Source organism: Macaca nemestrina, chromosome 14, assembly GCF_043159975.1.
Source record: "Macaca nemestrina isolate mMacNem1 chromosome 14, mMacNem.hap1, whole genome shotgun sequence".
In the NCBI taxonomy this organism is placed as follows: Eukaryota; Metazoa; Chordata; class Mammalia; order Primates; family Cercopithecidae; genus Macaca; species Macaca nemestrina.
The window spans coordinates 27,615,343-27,635,313 of record NC_092138.1 but is presented as its reverse complement, the minus strand read 5'-3'; the positions used below and the strand labels follow the sequence as shown (position 1 = coordinate 27,635,313).

Here is a 19,971-nt window from a genome sequence, read left to right as displayed (position 1 = left end):
TCATATGTAAAAAATTAACCATACCTTTACCTCGTATCATATACAAATGAGTCACAGACTTAAATGTAAGAGCTAAAATTATAAAATTTCTTGAAGAAAATGTAAGAGAAAATCTTAGTGACCTTGGTTTTGGCAAGGATTTCTCGGATAAAATAGAAAAAGCACAAATTATAAGAGAAAAAGAATCATTGCATTCATCAAAATGAACAACCTCTGCTTTTCCATAAATGCTGTTACAAAAAGGCAAGCTACAAACTGGGAGAATATATTTGCAATACACCTCACAGAGGACTTGTGTGTAGACCAAGAGGACTATGCCTGTGGGCCAAATCTAGCCCAAGGTCTTGTTTTTGTAAAGTCCCTGTGAGCTAAGAATAGTTTTCATATGTTTGAGAGAGAGAGAAAGAGAGAGCGTGTGTGTGTGTAATGTGACAGAGACTTTATATGGCCCTCATGTGGCTCTCAAAGCCTAATTTCCTTATTGGCATTTAAAGTTTGCTGACCACTGATGTATGCTATAAAAATAATTTCAACTATCAATACAAAGAAGACCAACCCAGTCAAAAAATGGGCAAAGAACTTCACCATACTAAAGGAAGTATATGAATAGTAAATAAGCACGTGAAAGATTCCCAGCCTGACTTTACTGGTCTTAGGTAGAAAAGAAAAAGTATATATATATATATAAAAGAAAAGCTGCCCAACCTTATTAGTCAGTAGGGAAGTTTATATTAAAGGCATGAGTTACACCATAAACTCACTAGAATCGCTAAAATTTTTAAAGACTGATCATACTAAATTGCTGAGAATTTGGAGCAGCTGGAACTGTCATACACTGCTGGTGGGAATTTAAAATGTATATCATCACTGTGGAAAATCATTTGGGAGTTTAAGGGCTAAATATATACCTGACATATGAAATGAAAGGATATGTCTATGAAAGACTGGTACACTAATATATAACAGCTGTCTTTGTAATAGCTAAAAACTGGAAATAAGACCAGGTGCAGTGGCTCATACCTATAATCCCAGCACTTTAGGAGGCCACGGCAGGAGAATCATGCCCAGGAGTTTGAGACCAGCCTGGGCAACATAGCAAGACTCTGTTTCTACAAAAAATTAAAAATTTGCCTGGCATGATTGTGAATGCCTGTAGTCCCAGCTACTCGGGAGGCTGAGGTTAGAGAATCACTTGAGCCTGGGAGGTTGAGGCTGCAGTGAACTGTGATCTAGCCTAGGCAGTAGAACAAGACCCTATCTCAAAACAAAGAAACAACAACAAAAATGGAGGTTAATGCCCAGCAACACCTGAATGATTAAACAAATTATGGTATGTGGAATATTACTCTGCCACAAAAAGAAATGAATTACTGATACACACATGAATGAATCTCAGTGAAGCTGAGTGGAAGAAACCAGACCAAAAGAGAGCCTGCACTATGTAATTTCAAAGCTTTTGAGGGTGATAGGTATGTTTATTATCTTGATGGTAATAGCTTTACAGATGTATATATTTGTCAGAATTCATCAAGTTGTCTCCTTTAAATATTGCAGTTTATGATTCCTTGGTTACACCCCAAAAGTTAGGGAGGAAAACTGAAATGAGTTACAAAAAAATTAAGTTAGAGTTTTATCATTTATTTCACTTGTCTTTTTATTAGTATTTTTATTATGTCATTTTAAACATATACAAGAATATGAAGAGTAACATAACATCCATGTGTCCACTACCCCTCTTTAACGAATGTTAACCCTTGTCATATTTGTTGTAGATTTTTAAACCTATTCATGTATTCAGAGTCTCTTTTTACCCTTCCCCATCTATTCTACTTCCCCAGAGTCTGGCACTCTTCGGCAGGGTTATGTACGTGATTCACTGTACACTTAATTTAAATGTAATAAATGTATTTGTTACATAAATATGAATTATATAGGGGTGGCTTTTTGTGGAAAGCATCCATAGAGGGTAGATTTTAGGAAATGTAGACATAGGACTGCACAGGTGAATGGAAAGATTAAATCAGAGTAAAGTAGCAACTTTATTCTGAAGCCAACCTCTTCAGACCCTTTGACTTAAGAAAAACAATTTTGCTAGCAGATAAGCAACTAGGAGTATGCAGGCACAAACACACATAACCAAACAAAGCTGAAGATTAGGTTTGATATGCTAGGACTGGGCAAAAGCCACAAATGTGAAAGACAGGAGAGTCCTCTCCCCCACTCCCCACCTTCACCAAGAACAAAGGAAGGAAAGCATAGCAGAATGAATAGCAGTAGTATTCTAAATAGGTAGTCGGTGTCCAGCAAAGAGCAATCAAAGGTAAGTCGCAAATGGGAATGGGGAGTGAAGAAAATGAACTAGCTACCAGAGGAGAGCCTCATCAGGGCTTATTTCCTGGGCATGTGGGGAATGTCATCTGCTGCTTATTCATCTGTTCTATTGGTAAGTAATTGTAGAGTCCATGCTGAAGTTACTTCATTGATTGAGCTTATGAATGTGGTTGTTCCATATAGGAAATGTTGTTATAAAAGAGGTTTCATGAAGAAGTTGACCCATCAGGCAGATACTATTAATATGTATAGCTTTAAATCCAATAACACAGTTGTATTAGTCCGTTTTCATGCTGCTGGTAAAGACATACCTGAGACTGGGCAGTTTACAAAAGAAGGAGGTTTAATGGACTTACAGCTCCTTATGGCTGGGGAGGCTTCACAATCATGGTGGAAGACAAGGAGGAGCAAGTCACATCTTACATGGATGGTGGCAGGCAAAGACAGAGCTTGTACAGGGAAGCTCCCCCTTATAGAACCATCAGATCTCATGAGACTTACTGTCATGAAAACAGCATGGGAAGGAGCTGCCCCCATGATTCAGTTGCCTCCCACCAGGTCCCTCCCACAACACGTGAGAATTCAAGATGAAATTTGGGTGGGGACACAGCCAAACCGTATCAACAATACAATATTTGATTCTGGTGCCTGAAGTTTTACTCTTACATCAGTATTAACGAGAAGAAAATGATTTGTTTGTGTCATATTTACAGAAGTATGAAATCAATGGCTTTGGAGTAAGTACGCTCCTAAACTTTAACCCACTCTTGACACAGTGACAGATACTCTTCCAATAGCCCTTATAAATGGATTGAGATTAGTACAGATTGGCATGGTGTTCTCCTCTGATCCATTTTGTTAGTAAATAGGATAAATACTGTGTTTGGTTTTTTTTTTTTTTTGGAGACAATCTCACTCTGTCGCTCAGGCTGCAGTGCAGTAGCACAATCTCACCTCACTGCAACCTCGGTCCCCTGGGTTCAGGTGATTCACCTGCTTCAGCCTCCCAAGTAGCTGGGACTACAGGCGTGCACCACCACACCCAGCTAATCGGCTAATGTTTGCATTTTTAATAGAGATGGTGTTTCACCATGCCTGGCCTCAAACTCCTGACATCAAATGATCCACCCACCTCGGCTTCCCAAAGTGCTGGGATTACAGGTGTAGCCACCACACCTGGCCAAGAAATACTGTTTTGAGTAGAGCTGACTGCTGTGTTTCTGGAAAGTAGGAAAGTTTTTTGGGGAGGGGGTTTTGTTTTTAATCAGTGAATTACTAATTTTTTTTTTTTTTTAACAAAGACAGCCACTTTCAAAGTTAAAGTTAAAATTCCTGTAGTTGAATGCATTTTGGGTATTCAGAAAGCACAAATAGCCAACATAACTTATTATGTATTATTTTGATTATATTTTAATGATGTGTAATTTCTCAACACATTTGCTGTTTTGTTTTGTTTCCTTGAGAACAGGGTCTTACTCTCTCACCCAGGCTGAAGTGCGGTGGCACGGTCAACAGCTTGCTGCAGCCTGGAAATCCTGGGCTCAAGCAGTCCTCCTGCCTCAGCCTTTCCAGGTATCTAGGACTACAGGTGCATTCCACACACCTGGCTAATTATTTTTTATTTGTAGAGATAGTTCTCACTATGTTGCCCTGGCTGGTCTCAAACTCCTAACCTCAAGCAATCTTCCCACCTCAGCCTCCCAAAGTACTGGCATGTGCCACCATACCCAGCCATTTGCATAATTTTAAAGTTAACTGGAGAAACTTAGCACATTTTGATTCTTTTTGTTCTTGATCCTTTTCCTTGCCCTTTGCCCAATTTAGCCATTACCACATTCCTAATTCACCTCTTTCTAACTATCACGGCTACTGCCCTGTCTAGGCATTAAGTCCTAATAGCTGTGGCCTCACTTTTTACTAATTTTGTACTCATTTAACTACCAGGAAAAAAAATTGTACTCATTTTTATATTCTGCTGCAGAAATCTACAGCTTTATAATGTTATACATGATCCAAAGCTTTACAGTAGTCTTCTAATGTCTACTTCCAACTTCTAGCCTTTTTTACCTTGGTTGACTGTTCCAGTGTTCCTACCATTGTTCATAACCTCTGTGTCTTTCCTGTATCGTTTGTTCACCTTTGTCATTCTGAGTCCATTGCTGCTTTTAAAACCAGAACTCTTCCTTGACATACATAAGTAACCTTACTTAACACTACCTCTGACTTTATTTTGCATTTCCTCAGCAATATTTTATACTACTCTGTTTTTCTTATTCATATGTTGATTTGAAAGTTCTTAAATGATCTGAGTGTACCTATAGTCCCGACTACTTCAGAGGCTGAGATAGGAGGATCACTTGAGTCCAGGAGTTCAAGTCCAGCCTGGGCAACATTGTAAGACCGTATCTCTAAAAAAATAAAAAATAAAATGTTAAATGCTTCTCATTTATAAATACTTTACCAGCCCTTTTGTAAGGTTCTTTCATTTCTTGTTGTGCATACTTGATACATGTTTGTTGCTGTCTGATCCTAGTCATTTGCCACACATTTGAGAGAGTCAAGAATGATGACTAAAAGTATGTAGTAGAATACGTGTATGGTAGTTCACTTTCTCTTTTACCTACTCTTGTTTTCTTCACGTGTTTGCTGCTGTTTATCTGCACATGATTTTATCTGTCTTATCTGTTCCTGCTATGCAGCTTCATTTGAACCAAAGAGAAATTTTTTTTCCTACTTGTCCCTTTGAACACATGGCAGGTTGCTCTGAGGAACTATTGCTACCATTTGGTTTTGTCCTTTTTTCTGTCATGAAAATAAATTCACAAAAGAAGATTGACAAAATTTCAGTAGAGATTGTATTCATGAGGGGACTTAGAGGTAACTAACCACCATGGAGTTTGATACTTTCTCAGATTTTTGGAAGATAAATAGGGCAACAGACCTATAAAACATCCCCTGAGAAAGGCAAATGGTTGGAAGCCTCTCTTTGGTAATGTCACTAACTTATGGACTATTTTTAGGACAAGTTAGTAAGCTGTCTGTAAATCCACACAGAGATTGGTAAAAATTTCTGTTATTTTGTTTTTGACCGTGGGCAGGTTTCCTGACCACTCCAAGCTTAATCATTATCTGCAGCCATGAGTATGATACCTATCTAATTTGGAGGGATATTATGATACTCAGTTTAATAATATACATCAAGTTGCCTAGTGTGGTGCTTAGCATGAAGCCATGTTTCCTTTAAAAGTACAGAGTTACATCAGAATTAATATTAGTTATAAAAATGGAAAGTTGTTACATTTATTTGCTTATACCAAATTTAGGAGTTCTGTGCTTTTCATATGACCTCTCTTCAGGCTACCTGCTTGCCACTCCCTCAAAAAAGAACTGAATTTCAGAGGAGACATTTTTTTTTTTTACTTAGATGTGTATAATTTTGAAGAAAACATTTTATAAGGAAATAGTATTATTCCCATTATTTTATTGTTTATGATTAAATTAGTGTAAGAATTTATGGTCTTGTGTATTAAAAGTTAAGATTATTATTTTCTAAATTTCAAGTATTACATTAAAATTTAAAGTTGACTTTTTAAAAAAATGAATGATTTTTATATTTTTAAATGTGTATTCTTTCTGGTAACTGAAACAAATGGTTAGCATTTGAATTTGAAATCAACTAAATTGGAATGAAATTTTATTAAAGGAAGAAGTGTGTTAATTTACAGCTAATGTTTTAGTAAAAGTTGATGATACCTGTGACTTAATTTTACTCATGTAGAAAATGGTTTTCATTTTATTTGATTCTTATTGTAATGAACTGTTACTAAAATAACAGTTTTAATATATATAGTTTTCATAAGAAATTCTGTGAATAATTCTTACTTCTTCCACAAGAGGGCCTTCTTCGAAAAGCTTTTTCTTATTTAATGTCGAGGTATTTCTGTACAATTTCCATGACAAATGAACTTTCACAAAAAGAATTTTAGAAAAAAAGATAACACAGATTTTTTCTAGGATATATAACTACAAAGTAATCTTTTTTGAGATGTTAGTGGGGGATATTTTGTACATTTCACTTATTCTCTTATATCTTAAACCTGTGGAGTATTTTCTATTCTCTATTAACTATTAAAGGCTAGACTCTAAGCAGAAATGTAGATAAAGCCTTTTCACAAGTCTGACTTTACAGCATTATCTGATATAATTATATATGCCTTCCCACTTCCACTCTTAAAAAGCTCAGCAAGAATTGTGGTTTTAAAAACAAAAAGCAAAACAGGTGCTACATGAAGATCTGTGTCACAAACACGTATGTATAGAAAGAATATTTTCTCATATAAATATTTTATTGCACATATGCCACCAAACAGAAACTATTAAATGAGGTTTTATCTAAGTCCAGAGCTTCAAATTATCAACTCATTGATATTTCTTTTCCATAATGTTCTAATACTTTATTTTTAGCAAAGTCCAGAGGAACAAGAATCAGGAATAGAAGAAATTAGGAGTATTTAGTTTGTATCCAGCTGTTCCTTGTTTTGCATTTGCCTGAGTACAGTGGTCCTCAGCAGAGTAGGGGTGATTGGGAGTCTTTAACATTTTCTTTTATTTCTCTCAAGCTATAGGGACTGAGGAATTTATTCAAGAAAACCATAGTACTAAGTGGTTAGTATAAAGGATTGCTTGTATTTTCAGTTTGGTCCAGTATATATCCTTTTACTTTTCATAACTATTGTCTTGGTTTAGTTTATTTGCTATCAAACACGTGTGCATAAAAGTCACCTGAAGGCCCCCTTAATAATACAGGTGTCCAGACCTCAGCCCCAGAGATATTAATCAAATAGATCTGGAATGTGCTTAGGCCATTCCAGATCCCCCACCCCCAAGTGTTTTTTGTGCCAACCAGAGTTTGAGGGTTAGTGAAAAGAGCAAACCAGACCTGTTTTATTTCTCAGAAATCTGCTAGTTCTGTAACCTTGGGCAAGTTTCTTAATGTGTCTGAGCCACCTCTACAAATAGAGATGACACTTTTCTTTAAGATCATAATTGGGATTAGAACAATTAACAGGATAGTGGTTGTAACAGTGCTTGACCTATAGAAGACATTTAGTAGATGAGATACCTTCCCTATTACATGTGAAATTCTTGCAGTCTGGCCCTTGTCCATTTTACCAACTCTGATCTTTTACATCCTTACAAATTCCTCTCCAACCACATTAGATTACTTGTTTCTTAAAATAAAAAATTCATAATCACCTATCCTTGGAATGGTCATCTGCTGCTGTTACTTATTTCTTGTCATTTAAGGCTGTTAAGTTGTCATAGCTTCTGTGACCACTCTGACCTTCCCTACATACATACTCTGTCCAATCTGCTCCTGCTGAGAGGTGCCATGCTGTAATGAAAAGAGCATGTGTCCTGTAAGCAGACAGGGATCTGAATCATGACAGTCTCTAAATGTGTGGGCTTGGGCAAGTTACTTAATTCCTTTCAGTCTCTCTCTCTCTTTTTTTTTTTAATGCACTAAATGAGGATAATATTACTGTGCTATGCTTGTGAGAAATAAAGGGAATAATGTATGCGAAGCACCTAGCCAAGGGCCTAGCACATAAGCATTCAGTAAAGAGTACCTGTTTCTGTTATGGTAATGATCCTGTGTCTCTTTCTCCTTATTCATCTTTCTGTGACCAATGCAGATTATAATACTGGCATTTAATAGGTTCTCGGTAATTATTTGGTAAAGGAATGAATAGGTCCATGAATAAATAACCACATGGAAGGTACTTGGAACACTATCAAGCACGATTTAAAGGTCCTAACTACATTTGAGTGCTGAGTTTTCTGATATGAAGCCTGTGTACTGTGTAACTCAAATCTGATTATAATATAATTACATGACCGGGCCTGGTGGCTCACTCCTGTAATCCCAGCACTTCTGAGAGGCCAAGGCGGATGGATCACTTGAGGCCAGGAGTTGGAGACCAGCCTGGCCAACATGGTGAAACCTTGTCTCTACTAAAAACACAAAAATTAGCCAGGCATGGTGGTGCACATCTGTAATCTCAGCTGCTCGGGAGGCTGGGACGTGATAATCCCTTGAATCTGGGAGGCGGAGGTTGCAGTGAACTGAGATCACGTCACTGCACTCCAGCCTGGGTGACAGAGCAAGACTCTCAAAAAAAAAAAAAAAATAAGTAAGTAAATAAATAAATAAATACAATTACCTGGAGCTAAGCTAAACTTTCAGAAAAAGGCAGTAAAATTTAAATTTTACACCTCTTATGGATTAGAGAAATGCCAGGTTATTGATGTGCTGATGTATTTTAAAGTTCAAATTTAACCTTTATAATAAAAAGAGTCATTATTTGAGATACGGTTTCAGATAATTTGATTATCATTATAATCAGAATTCAACAATGTATTTAATATGTGGTAGTTTAATAAAACAGCCCTCTGCTTTAACAGTAACATTCAAATTTTCGAAATAAATTTTTTTAATAGCAACATTTCATTGAGTTGGATGAAAACAGACAGAGATTATTGCAGAAATGCAAGGAACTTATGAAGAGAGCTAGGCAAGTATGTAACCTGGGTGCAGAGCAGACTCTTCCTCAAGAATACCAGACAGTAAGTATAAAAAGTATATAATGCTACAATTGCCATATTTAACATATGTTTAAGATTATAGGATCTTAAGCATTGTAACAGGCCATGAAAAATATGATGTGTCATAAAAAATAGGGAGTTTTTCCACATTTTTAAACTGAATAGATATATAAAATAATGTTGCTTAACAGATCAATGTTATTGGTACTATAACATTTATTCTTCCAATACAAATGCCTTTTAATGGGTACAGTTGGAACATACAGTTTTCCATGGAAACATTGTGCCAGTAATTGGTATACCAGAAATAACAAATAGGACATTTTAAAAATAAAGGGAAAATGAAAATGTTTCCCCGGAAATTGGGGTGTTTAATTAGGGTTCAATGGGAGCTGAATATTTAGGACTAACATCTGCCAATAAGAAAAGGAAAAAAAGAGGTCTTACTTCCATTATATGTTTTATGCTGACATACCACTCAGTAAAATTAGGAGATGCTGCCCTTTAGTCACATCCCACTGTTAATTTACATACCTCTGTGACAAGTGGGGATGATACTTTGCCTGCATACCTATTCAGAATAATGTCAAAATGAAATTATAAAATAAATTTTAAAATATCTAGTATTGGTGTGTCTTTTTAAAATTCTTAATTTCAAATGTTATCTATTTCAATAGATAATGAAATGACTACTAAAGATATAAACAACTGGAAAAAAATTAATGGATTATAATTTTCAAATCCTCAACTGATTTATTTTATGATATCAGACACAGAATCACAGAGAATGGATTCGACTATTTGGATACATACTAGGAACTCAGTAGATATCTTTAAAACAAATTGAGAAGCTTATTTCTAAAAACAGTAGAATATCTTCAGAATACATTGTGTTGTTATAAATATAAGTACAATCTGTACTAATTTTTTCTTTCAGAAAAAGCATGATTCTGTTCTTAATAAGTCATACTGTTTTTGAATCAAAATTAGAAGATGATTAATCATTAAAATGTATTAATTACCTCCTATATGGCAAGCATTGAACAAGACAGACATACTTCCTTCTCAGCTGAAACTTATATTCTAGTCTGGAAGATTAGGTAGATGAAAACACAAATCAAAAATCAGATAATGTCAGATAACAAGAAATGCTAAGAAAAATAAAACAGGGTGAGGAGATGGAGTGACATGGATGGGAACTTGGTCAGGGAAGCCTCCTTTGAAAAGATACCATTTTATAACAGTCCTGAATGAAGAGAACAGATCAGTCAAGTGAAGATGTGAGGGAAAAGTATTCCAGACAGAGAAAACAACTTAGACAAAGCCCAGAACAGAAGTATGTTTGGGACATTTCAGAATAAAAGGAATCTCATTGGGGTTAAAAATTATCCAAGCAGAGAAGAAGGCAGAGGCCAAGATTATGTAGGGCTTTTAGACCATACAAGGAATTAAGGTTGTATTCTTTTGGGATGGACTCCAGTGGAGGATCTTAAACAGAAAAGTGACATTACTACTTTTATGAAAGAGCACTCTTAACTTCTGTTCTTCTAGATGGAGGATAAAGTAGGGATACAAGAATGGAAGCAATGAAACCATTTAGGAGATCATTTCTTTGGACCACGCAAGAGATATATAATGGCATGAATTAGGGTGATAGCACTGAAGAGAGAGAGGGAGAAGTTGACAGATCTTAGATATCTTTTAGTGACAGAGCCAGCAAGACTTGCTGATGGATTTGACATGAAGGATGAGAGAGAGAACCCCTAAATTTTTCACCCGAACAAATTACGGTGCTATTTACTGGAATGGAGAAGATTGAAGGAGAAACAGGGTTGCTTGAAGTGGTAGGTAAGGTGGGTGAAATCCAGATTCTGTTTCACCATCTTAAATTTAAGATGCCTGTTAGAGTCAAGTGAGGATATCGAGTAAATAAATGTTGGACACATGAGCTTAAATCTCAGTGAGTACGTCAGAGATTCAACAAAGGAATATTTGAAGGTCTATAGAAGTTGAACTGCTTTCTAAGAGGTTAAAATAATAAGCTGAAGATATTAGATTAATATGTCAAGATCTTTTTCAGGGTTTCAGGATTCATTTTGTACCATGTAGTATACAGCCTTTGCAGGTCGTGCTAAGTCAAACAATGTAATTGTTTGCCTCCCCTCAAAAAAAAAAGTGTCTGTTCTAATTTGTCCCCATGGCATGGACTCAGAAGATAGTACCGTGGTGAAATTCAACTGTCAAAGTAATTAGATACTAAGGATGCTTTTTTAGTTCTTCATAAGTGCAGTATAAAGTTCTAACTTCTTGCTCTCTTTCAATGCCCCACATATTCTGGACCCATTCTACCAATTCAGCAAGTACCCACCATTCCAAATGGACACAACTCCTCACTCCCCATGGTATGCAGTACTCATTCTTTTTTCCCAAGCTCCTGTCTTCCCTCTGCCTTGCTCCTCCCTAGCCATTTGCTTTAAGGCCCAGAGATGAATTCTAGGCCTTTGGATTCTCTTAACTCTCCTATAGCATGAACTGATACTTCTTTTCTCTAAATTCCCTAGCCTATAAGATATGTACTGCTTGTTTGAATACTCAACATCAATACGTTGCCTTAAGGTGTTATCCAGTACATACATTTTGTTTTCTTTAAAATACAAACTTTCGAAGGCAAATGACCGTGTTTATTATTCCTTTGTATCCTTGTGTACCAGCATGCTGTAGAACAGATAGTAGATAACTTATTCAGCAGATTATTTTTCTTTTAACTATTTGAATGGAACCGTTTTCATTGTATCTATAATGATGGGCAATTTTTTTCTTTAGGTTTTCCAAGACCTTCCAAACACATTGGATGAAATTGATGCTTTATTAACTGAAGAAAGATCAAGAGCTTCCTGCTTCACGGGACTGAATCCTACAGTATGCCTGTTTCTCTACTCCCATTCTGCATCCAGCCACCACCACCACCACCCTCCCCATACACACACATACACACACAGAGTTCCCTCCAGTACTTGCCTCCCACTCTGTACTAGAGCTCTTGGTAATGATAAGCTAGACAGCAGGAACAATGTGCTTTAAATGCCAGATTCTGAATCTATTAGAATTTTAAATAGATTCTTCCTAAGGAACACAATGTTCTGTGCCTTTTCTTTATAAAAAGAATAGTCGGGCTAACCTGAAATACTGCAATGTCTAGTTTTTCAAGGATAAAAAATGTCACTTTCAGTATGTAATAAGAACATAAATTATTTGCATACAAACAATACAGCACAATTGCCATTTTCAGTTAATGTTTTAATCAATGCAAAATTGTATATACCTTTATACTTTGGTAGATTTATCTTAAAGAAGTTTTTTTTTCCCCCTGCCAGATTGTTCAGGAGTATACAAAAAGAGAAGAAGAAATAGAGCAGTTAACTGAGGAACTGAAGGGAAAGAAAGTTGAACTAGATCAATACAGGGAAAACATTTCACAGGTAATTTTTTTAGTTTTTAATCTTTACTTTTTATCATGTGATTATTAATGAAATGGGAATGTAGAATAATGGAAAATGAGATGACATGCTTAAGAGAAGTGTGTTATGCCCAGACTGATACTGATATAAAATTTACGTGAAATTTTGTGTCACAATATAGTAATACTGCTTTTAAATTATGTTTTTATATTGTGTTTATTTGTAGGTAAAAGAAAGGTGGCTCAATCCTTTAAAAGAGCTGGTAGAAAAAATTAATGAAAAATTCAGCAATTTTTTTAGTTCTATGCAGTGTGCTGGTGAAGTTGATCTCCATACAGAAAATGAGGTAAAATTGCATTTGAAATATATTTCTGGCAAGTAATTTTAATTATATGCTTAAAGTACATATAAATTATTTATTTACTTTAGAGTTATATCTGTGAAAAGTTTTGTTTACCAAAATGTTGAAAGAAAGGAGAAAATCACCTATGGGATTCTATTAGGGTCACTTTTTTTGGTGGGGGGTGATGTTTGGAATTAGTAACTAATACTTGTAACTCTTTTTATACAATCTGAGTAATGGTTATTCAGTTGTATTGAATACATATGTTACTTTATAAAGCTACCACAACTGGAGTTAGAAGACTCATAAACAGATTAGTTTGAAATATAGTATATATCAGTGTCTTTTTTTAATAATTTAAGAATTCATGGTTGGGTGTGGTGGCTCACGCCTGTAATCCCCAGCACTTTGTGAGGCCGAGGCAGGCAGATAGCTTGAGCTGAAGGGTTTGAGACCAGCCTGGGCAACATGGCAAAACCCCATCTCTATAAAAATACAAAAATTAGCTGGGTGTGGTGGTATGCACCTGTGGTCCCAGCTACTTTGGAGGCTGAAGTACAGGGATGGCTTGAGCCTGGAAGGTGGAGGTTCCAGTGAGCCAAAATGGTGCCACTGCATTCCAGCCTGGGCAACAAAACCAGACGTCTCAAAAAAAAAAAGAATTTAAGAATTCATGAGAATGAAAATATTGGGAAATTTGCTACTAATTTCTTGTGCTATAACTTTATGCATTGCAATTTGGGCTAAAATTAATTTTTTGTTAAGACAGGCAAAGGCCAGGTGCTGTGGCTTGTGCCTGTTCCCACTTTGGGAGGCCAAGGCAGGAGGATCACTTGAATTCAGGCATTTGAGACCAGCCTGGGCAACACAGTGAGACAGAGACTCTGTCTCAAAACAAAAGTAACTACTAGAAAATTGAAAATTACATATGTGGATTGCATTGTATCTTTCTCTTGGTCAGTACTATCTTAGACCTTAAAGCTCTATTCAATTAATAGGTAACCTTTAATTAGTAAGTTTCATGTTTTTTGTTTTGGTTTTTTTGAGACAAAGTCTCGCTGTGTCACCCAGGCTGGAGTGCAGTGGCACGATCTTGGCTCACTGCAACCTCCACCTCCTGGGTTCAAGCTATTCTTCTGCCTCAGACTCCTAAGTAGCTGGGATTACAGACGCCCGCCACCACGCCCGGCTGATTTTTGTATTTTTAGTAGAGACGGGGTTTTCTCATGTTGGCCAGGCTGGTCTCAACTCCTGACCTCAAGTGATTCACCCCCATCGGCCTCCCAAATTGCTGGAATTACAGGCATGAGCCACCGCACCCAGCCTAATTAGTAAGTTATATACCTCATTTTTAAGGTAAATCTGAACCTGACATAGAAATGCCATCAATAAGAATAGTAAATAAAACTTAGAGCATCCTCAGTTTTGGCAACATTTATAAAACACTAATGTACTCATTACAACAAATATTTATTGAGCACCTATTATGTGCCAGGCTTGCTTTTTGCTGAGTATTGTGTGTATGTATGACTTAAGTTTTCAAAGTATATGTGTAATTCCTACCTTGTTTTTTCCTTCTTAACCAACTGAAGAAGTTAGGGGGATTCTTGGCCCTCTGCAGTTATCATACACAGCCACTTCTCTAGCACAAGAGAGCATAGCACTCCATTACATTCTAATTGCTTTCACCTGCAGTTTAAGAACCTAGCACTTTGGAACTAGAATAGATAGTGCCTTTCCAGGACAGAGTTCCTCACTCAGTAATTTCTAAAAACTCTTGGGGAAGCCTAGTAAACTTGAATAGAATGGTATAGAGGAGGAAAATGTTAATTTAATCTGAATATTTTCCTTATCTAAATAGATCCTTGAAAACCCTTAGAGCTTTTAGATGGTAACTGTTTGCTTAATATTATTTTTAAAAATACATATATATTTATTGTTATATAAACTAGTGTCACTAAATATTGAATTCTTTACTCTTAGTTAATTCAATCCATTTTCAAATAATAGAATGACATTACCAGAGGAAACTCATTTTTCATCAACTTTTTAAATGTTTTATAGGAAGATTATGATAAATATGGAATTCGAATTAGAGTCAAATTTCGCAGTAGTACTCAACTACATGAATTAACTCCTCATCATCAAAGTGGAGGTGAAAGAAGTGTTTCTACCATGTTATACTTGATGGCACTCCAGGAGCTAAATAGATGTCCATTCAGAGTAGTTGATGAAATCAATCAGGTATGGTGATTGTTCTGTTATTTGGATCTACTTATATCCTATAATAGAAATAAATATAATCATTATTATTGCCATTGTTTAGGGAATGGACCCAATCAATGAACGGAGAGTGTTTGAAATGGTTGTAAATACTGCCTGTAAAGAAAATACATCTCAATACTTTTTCATAACACCAAAGGTAGGTAAAAAGTAACCTAAAAGTGGTCATATACTCGGAAATTCCCTGTGACTTAATCATATAGTTTTTGTCCCAATATGTTCATATTAGCAGGAACACTCCCAAAAAAGGAATTTAAAAGGTTAACAGTAATATCTACATTATTAAAGGGACAAGTTCCAGTGTCATGCTTAATCAGAGGAAGACATGTAGGAGACATATTATTATGTTCTAAAATTGAGATTTTCTCATTCCTCTTCTAGAAAAGGTACTCTTTCAGCACTGAAAGATGACTGGGGAATACAACCGCTAAGACTCTGGTTCTTCATTTTCCCAAAAAAGCCTCTCTTGTCATATACTGCCCTTCCTCTTTATTTGCCACTAACACTATGCTGGCCCAGGGGAAGTTTAAGTATCCCAACATCTTCTGCTCACAGGTTAATTCTCATAAAAACAGAATTATGTTTGTAGATAATTTTTCATAATCTAGAACCATTACAATGGGAAATTTTCTTTTATTAAATCTAGTGTTGTGAGTAAATTAAAAAGCATATATATTCAAAGATGTGTTTATTAATATAATCAGATTTTTTCCTTTTTAAGTATTCATGAAAAATTTTGGCCACATGCAGTGGCTCACACCTGTAATCCCACTACTTTTTGAGGCCAAGGCAGGTGGATGATCGCTTGAGCCCAGGAGTTCAAGACCAGCCTGGGCAGCATGGCCAAACCCCATCTCTACAAAAAAAAAAAATGCAAAAATTAGCTGGACATGGCAGCATGCGCCTGTAGCCCCAGCTACTTGGGAGGCTCAGGCACGAAGATCGCTTGAGCCTAGGAGGCGGAGGTTTCAGTGAGCTGAGATCACACCACTGCACTGCAGCCTGGGTGACAGAATGAGACCTTGTTCCCCCCCCCCCCCCCACCCAAAAAAAAAAGAAAAAAATTGTTTTTACCCATCCTACATTCAGATTTTTATTAAATAGTGTCATCTGTATTCTTTTTTTCACAGATAGTCTTGTGGAATAGTCACATCTGTTAATACCCTACTGCTTGCCAAATACCTTAGCCTACAAATGTCCCTCTTACACACTTTTCAGGATACCAGGCTATCAAAGAAGTTGCTTGAGAAGTGTTTATAAATAAAAAGTAAAAGTATCTACCCTAGGAAAATTATGGAGGACATACTCTTTTCCAAGGTCTGCCAAGGAAGTTGAATAATCCCAGTTATCTTGTGAATCTAGAGGGCTCAATTATTCCTTATTTTGATTGTTCTTTAGGCCAGGCTACAGGTATGCTAATTTAGGTAAGGATTACAGTCTGGCAAGGTTTATATTGAGGTGTTTAAGAGCTTCTTAAGGCTCTTATTGACTGGGCGTAGTGGCTCACACCTGTCATCCCAGTACTTTGGGAGGCCAAGGCGGATGGATCACCTGAGGTCAGAAGTTCGAGACCAGCCTGGCCAACATGGTGAAACCCCGTCTCTACTAAAAATACAAAAAACTAGCTGGGCCAGGTGGTGCGTGCCTGTAATTCCAGCTACTCTGGAGGCTGGCTAAGAGGCATGAGAATCTCTTGAATCTGGGTGGTGGAAGTTGCAGCGAGCTGAGATCGCACCTCTGTACTCTGGCCTGGGCAGCAGAGTGGGGAAAAAAAGTTTTATTAATATTACAAATAAAATCATACATTTGACTGTACACATGTAAGGTTGGAAAACTATACTTCTCAGTATGTAGCTTATATGACAATTTGTTTTAATACTTACAGCTCCTGCAAAATCTTCCTTATTCTGAAAAGATGACAGTTTTGTTTGTCTACAATGGCCCTCATATGCTGGAACCAAACAGATGGAATTTAAAGGCTTTCCAAAGGCGGCGGCGCCGTATTACATTCACTCAACCTTCTTAATAAAAGTAAAGAGAGGGAACTTGGGAATTTTTTTGTTAAATTCTGTTTATAAGTATGGCTCAACTGAATAAAAGTTAGGAGATTGATTAAAACGAAATGCAGTTATTTTTGGAAACCTGCTTTTAAATACAAATAGGTTGATAATGGAAACCTTAATGACCTTTCCAAAATATCATCTGGTAGTAAAAGTTAAGTCTTCTTCAGTGTTGGTTGAACTTGAGTCCTTGGCATTCTGACCATGAGTCATTGAGTTCTCATGTTAAAAGGTACTTAATATTACAAATCAAAGGTACAGTGGAAGAGGGGTTAATCACAAGAAGTTACTTATATGGTAGCCCTGAGCTTTAATTGCAGAGTAACTTTAATTACTTTTAGAGCCTAAAGATGACTCTAGAGCGTAAGTCCTAGTTTCTCCCAGTGTTATATTTAATTTTTAAAAATTGATATGAAAATGTCTAATGTATAGTAATAATTTATGACAGATCTATTCCTTTCTTCCTATTAAAAAAGATTACCTTATCTCCAGTAGGAAATGGAATTTTATGGGCCTTTAAAAGAAAGTTTTATGAAACTTGATGCTATAATTTTATTGGTATTTCAAGGGGAAAAAAACACTGGGGTTCAAAAATCGTAGTAGAACTGCTTTGAAATGCTACAAGGTGGCCACTAGATGATGCAAAATACAACCAAAATTTTGACAGAGAATAAAATTAGGTGACAAGCATTTTTAAAGAATAACCTTGTAAAGTGTGGGGGCAGGGGTTGCTTTTTTTTATTTTATTTAAAGTCAATTGTATTTTACATCTTAAATTTCTAAAAGCATTTTTATAATTATTTTTAGTAAAATTTTTCTTAAAATTTCATATACTGGTTTCTACAATTTATATTTGAAATTTCTCAGTGTTATGTAAAGAGTGACAGAAAAGCATTGATTTCTTTAAAACCATAATGTTTTTAGAACTTAAGCTTATAGGGCCTTTCTTACAATGTTGATGTACCCATTATCTTAGAAAATCTAGTTTAAACTGTTTTCTTTCGGCGCAAAAGAATTAAATGGGAAAATCATTTGTTGAAGTTATACTAATTAGTAGAGCCAAACAAATTCTCTTCTTTTAAAAAATAAATCTTATAAGAAAATAGACAGTCCACGGTCATGTCTTTGAACAGTGGATTGGATCTGTGCCAGTAATGACAAAATTATTTTTTTTTGACTTGTTTGCCTGAATAAATTGAAGAATTGCTTTCAGTTTGGGTTTTGTATATTCTTAAGTAGCCATTGAAATTTATAATCTTATTAGGTCAAAAAATGGTGAACCATAAGTTTATGTCCTCTCACTTAGACATTTTCTCTTCAAAAAGGTGTTTTCTTTTTTATAAAAATTTTAAAAGAGCCTTCCCTTCTTTAGCTCCAGTGCATGAAGTATGAAAATATTTTAAAATGACATTTTTAGTAATATGAGCAAGTCATGTAAACATTGAAGAACTTGGTAACATATTAGTAAATGGATATTACCAAATGTTTTCATTGTTAATTTCTTTGCTTTCCACCAAAATATCTTTACTAAAATGTGCTTGGTGTAGTTTGTTTATTGTCTAAATTAGTGCCAGTCATCTTATTTCTGCAAAATGAGTATCAATGTGAAAAAGAAGCGTCAAGATTAAGCATGCTTGAAAATAAAATGGTCAGTTACATTTCAATTTACATAGACCAACAACTGTTCCATACTTTGTTTGTAAACATTTAATTTCTCTACGGGGCAAAATTAATATTTGGCTTTACATTGAATTTTGAGCTGTGAAGAATAAATTATGTATCATTTTAGCATATTAAACGGTAGTAAGTCTAGCACATAGTCTCAGCCACTTAAAACTTTATTTTCTGCAAAAGTTGTTTTTTGTTTGTTTGTTTGTTTGTTTTGAGATGGAGTCTCGCTCCGTTGCCCAGGCTGGAGTGCAGTGACGTGATCTCAGCTCACTGCAACCTCCGCCTCCTGGGTTCAAGCGATTCTCCTGCCTCAGCCTCCCGAGTAACTGGGACAACAGACACGTGCCACCACACTCGGCTAATTTTTTATACTTTTAGTAGAGACAGGGTTTCAGTATATTGGCCAGGCTGGTCTCGAACTCCTGACCTCGTGATCCACCCACTTCGGCCTCCCAAAGTGCTGGGATTATAGGCGTGAGCCACTGCACCTGGCCAAAAGTTGATTTTTAATTACATAAAAATTGTAAAACCTTCTAGTAAAAACTTGATTTGGTGAATACACTGGTATTTAAAAACCTTAAGGTGACAACCATTTTCTATGCCTGAATCTTCATTGGTTTGCCTTGGAAGAGTCTCTGTTAAAAGGTTTTCCATATTCAAAGTAAAAGAAAAGACTTCTTGCTTTCTAATTGTCTCTTGGACACAGGCCTATTTTCTTTGGGGTATAAACCTTTAGATGTGAAAAATGTAATTTCATTCTGCTGCTGTGTGTGCGTGTGTGTGTAATTGAAAAAAACTTTGTGGGAAATCCTACTTTGTTGGTAATAAATCAATATTTTCATATTCTTTTGGTGTATGTTATTTTAAGTGAGAACTATTTTTTATACTCTGAACCTTATTAAGAGTCATTTTGGTTTTCAGATTTACTAAAAAAAGTCTGTTGAGTAACCCACATTTACAAAATAGTGTTCAGCAGTCTATTAGTGTTCAAAAGGGTAGAAATTTTAGTCCCTTGTCTGCCTGCAATGAAATCACAGTCTAATAGAAGCAATAAACACTCATGAAAAAAGGTTTAAACAATGTAAAGAAGTCAAGTTACAGGGCCAAGTATTCATCAGAGAGGCTGCAACATAGGTTAGCTGTTTTTAGGTTTAAACACTAAGTTTACTAACATGCCCAATAGCCAATTTTCACTTATTACTCCTTACATTAAGCTACT

At 35.9% G+C, this 19,971-nt stretch overlaps 1 protein-coding gene across 3 annotated transcripts in view; it reads left to right on the top strand.

Annotated features, from left to right (window-relative positions):
* The window catches only part of LOC105498655 (structural maintenance of chromosomes 5), a 104,155-nt gene extending 84,557 nt beyond the window's left edge, over positions 1–19,598 (top strand). For 2 of the 3 annotated variants that reach the window (XM_071077685.1, XM_011770883.3), the window contains 8 exons: positions 8,833–8,958; positions 11,295–11,339; positions 11,761–11,856; positions 12,312–12,416; positions 12,622–12,741; positions 14,803–14,982; positions 15,065–15,160; positions 16,907–19,598. In XM_071077685.1, the coding sequence (XP_070933786.1) occupies positions 8,833–8,958; positions 11,295–11,339; positions 11,761–11,856; positions 12,312–12,416; positions 12,622–12,741; positions 14,803–14,982; positions 15,065–15,160; positions 16,907–17,047 (909 nt within the window). In that variant the 3' untranslated portion in view covers positions 17,048–19,598. The remainder of the gene's footprint in view (positions 1–8,832; positions 8,959–11,294; positions 11,340–11,760; positions 11,857–12,311; positions 12,417–12,621; positions 12,742–14,802; positions 14,983–15,064; positions 15,161–16,906) is intronic. The other variant, XM_011770884.3, reaches the window with a different exon arrangement.
* Positions 19,599–19,971: the final 373 nt, after the last annotated feature.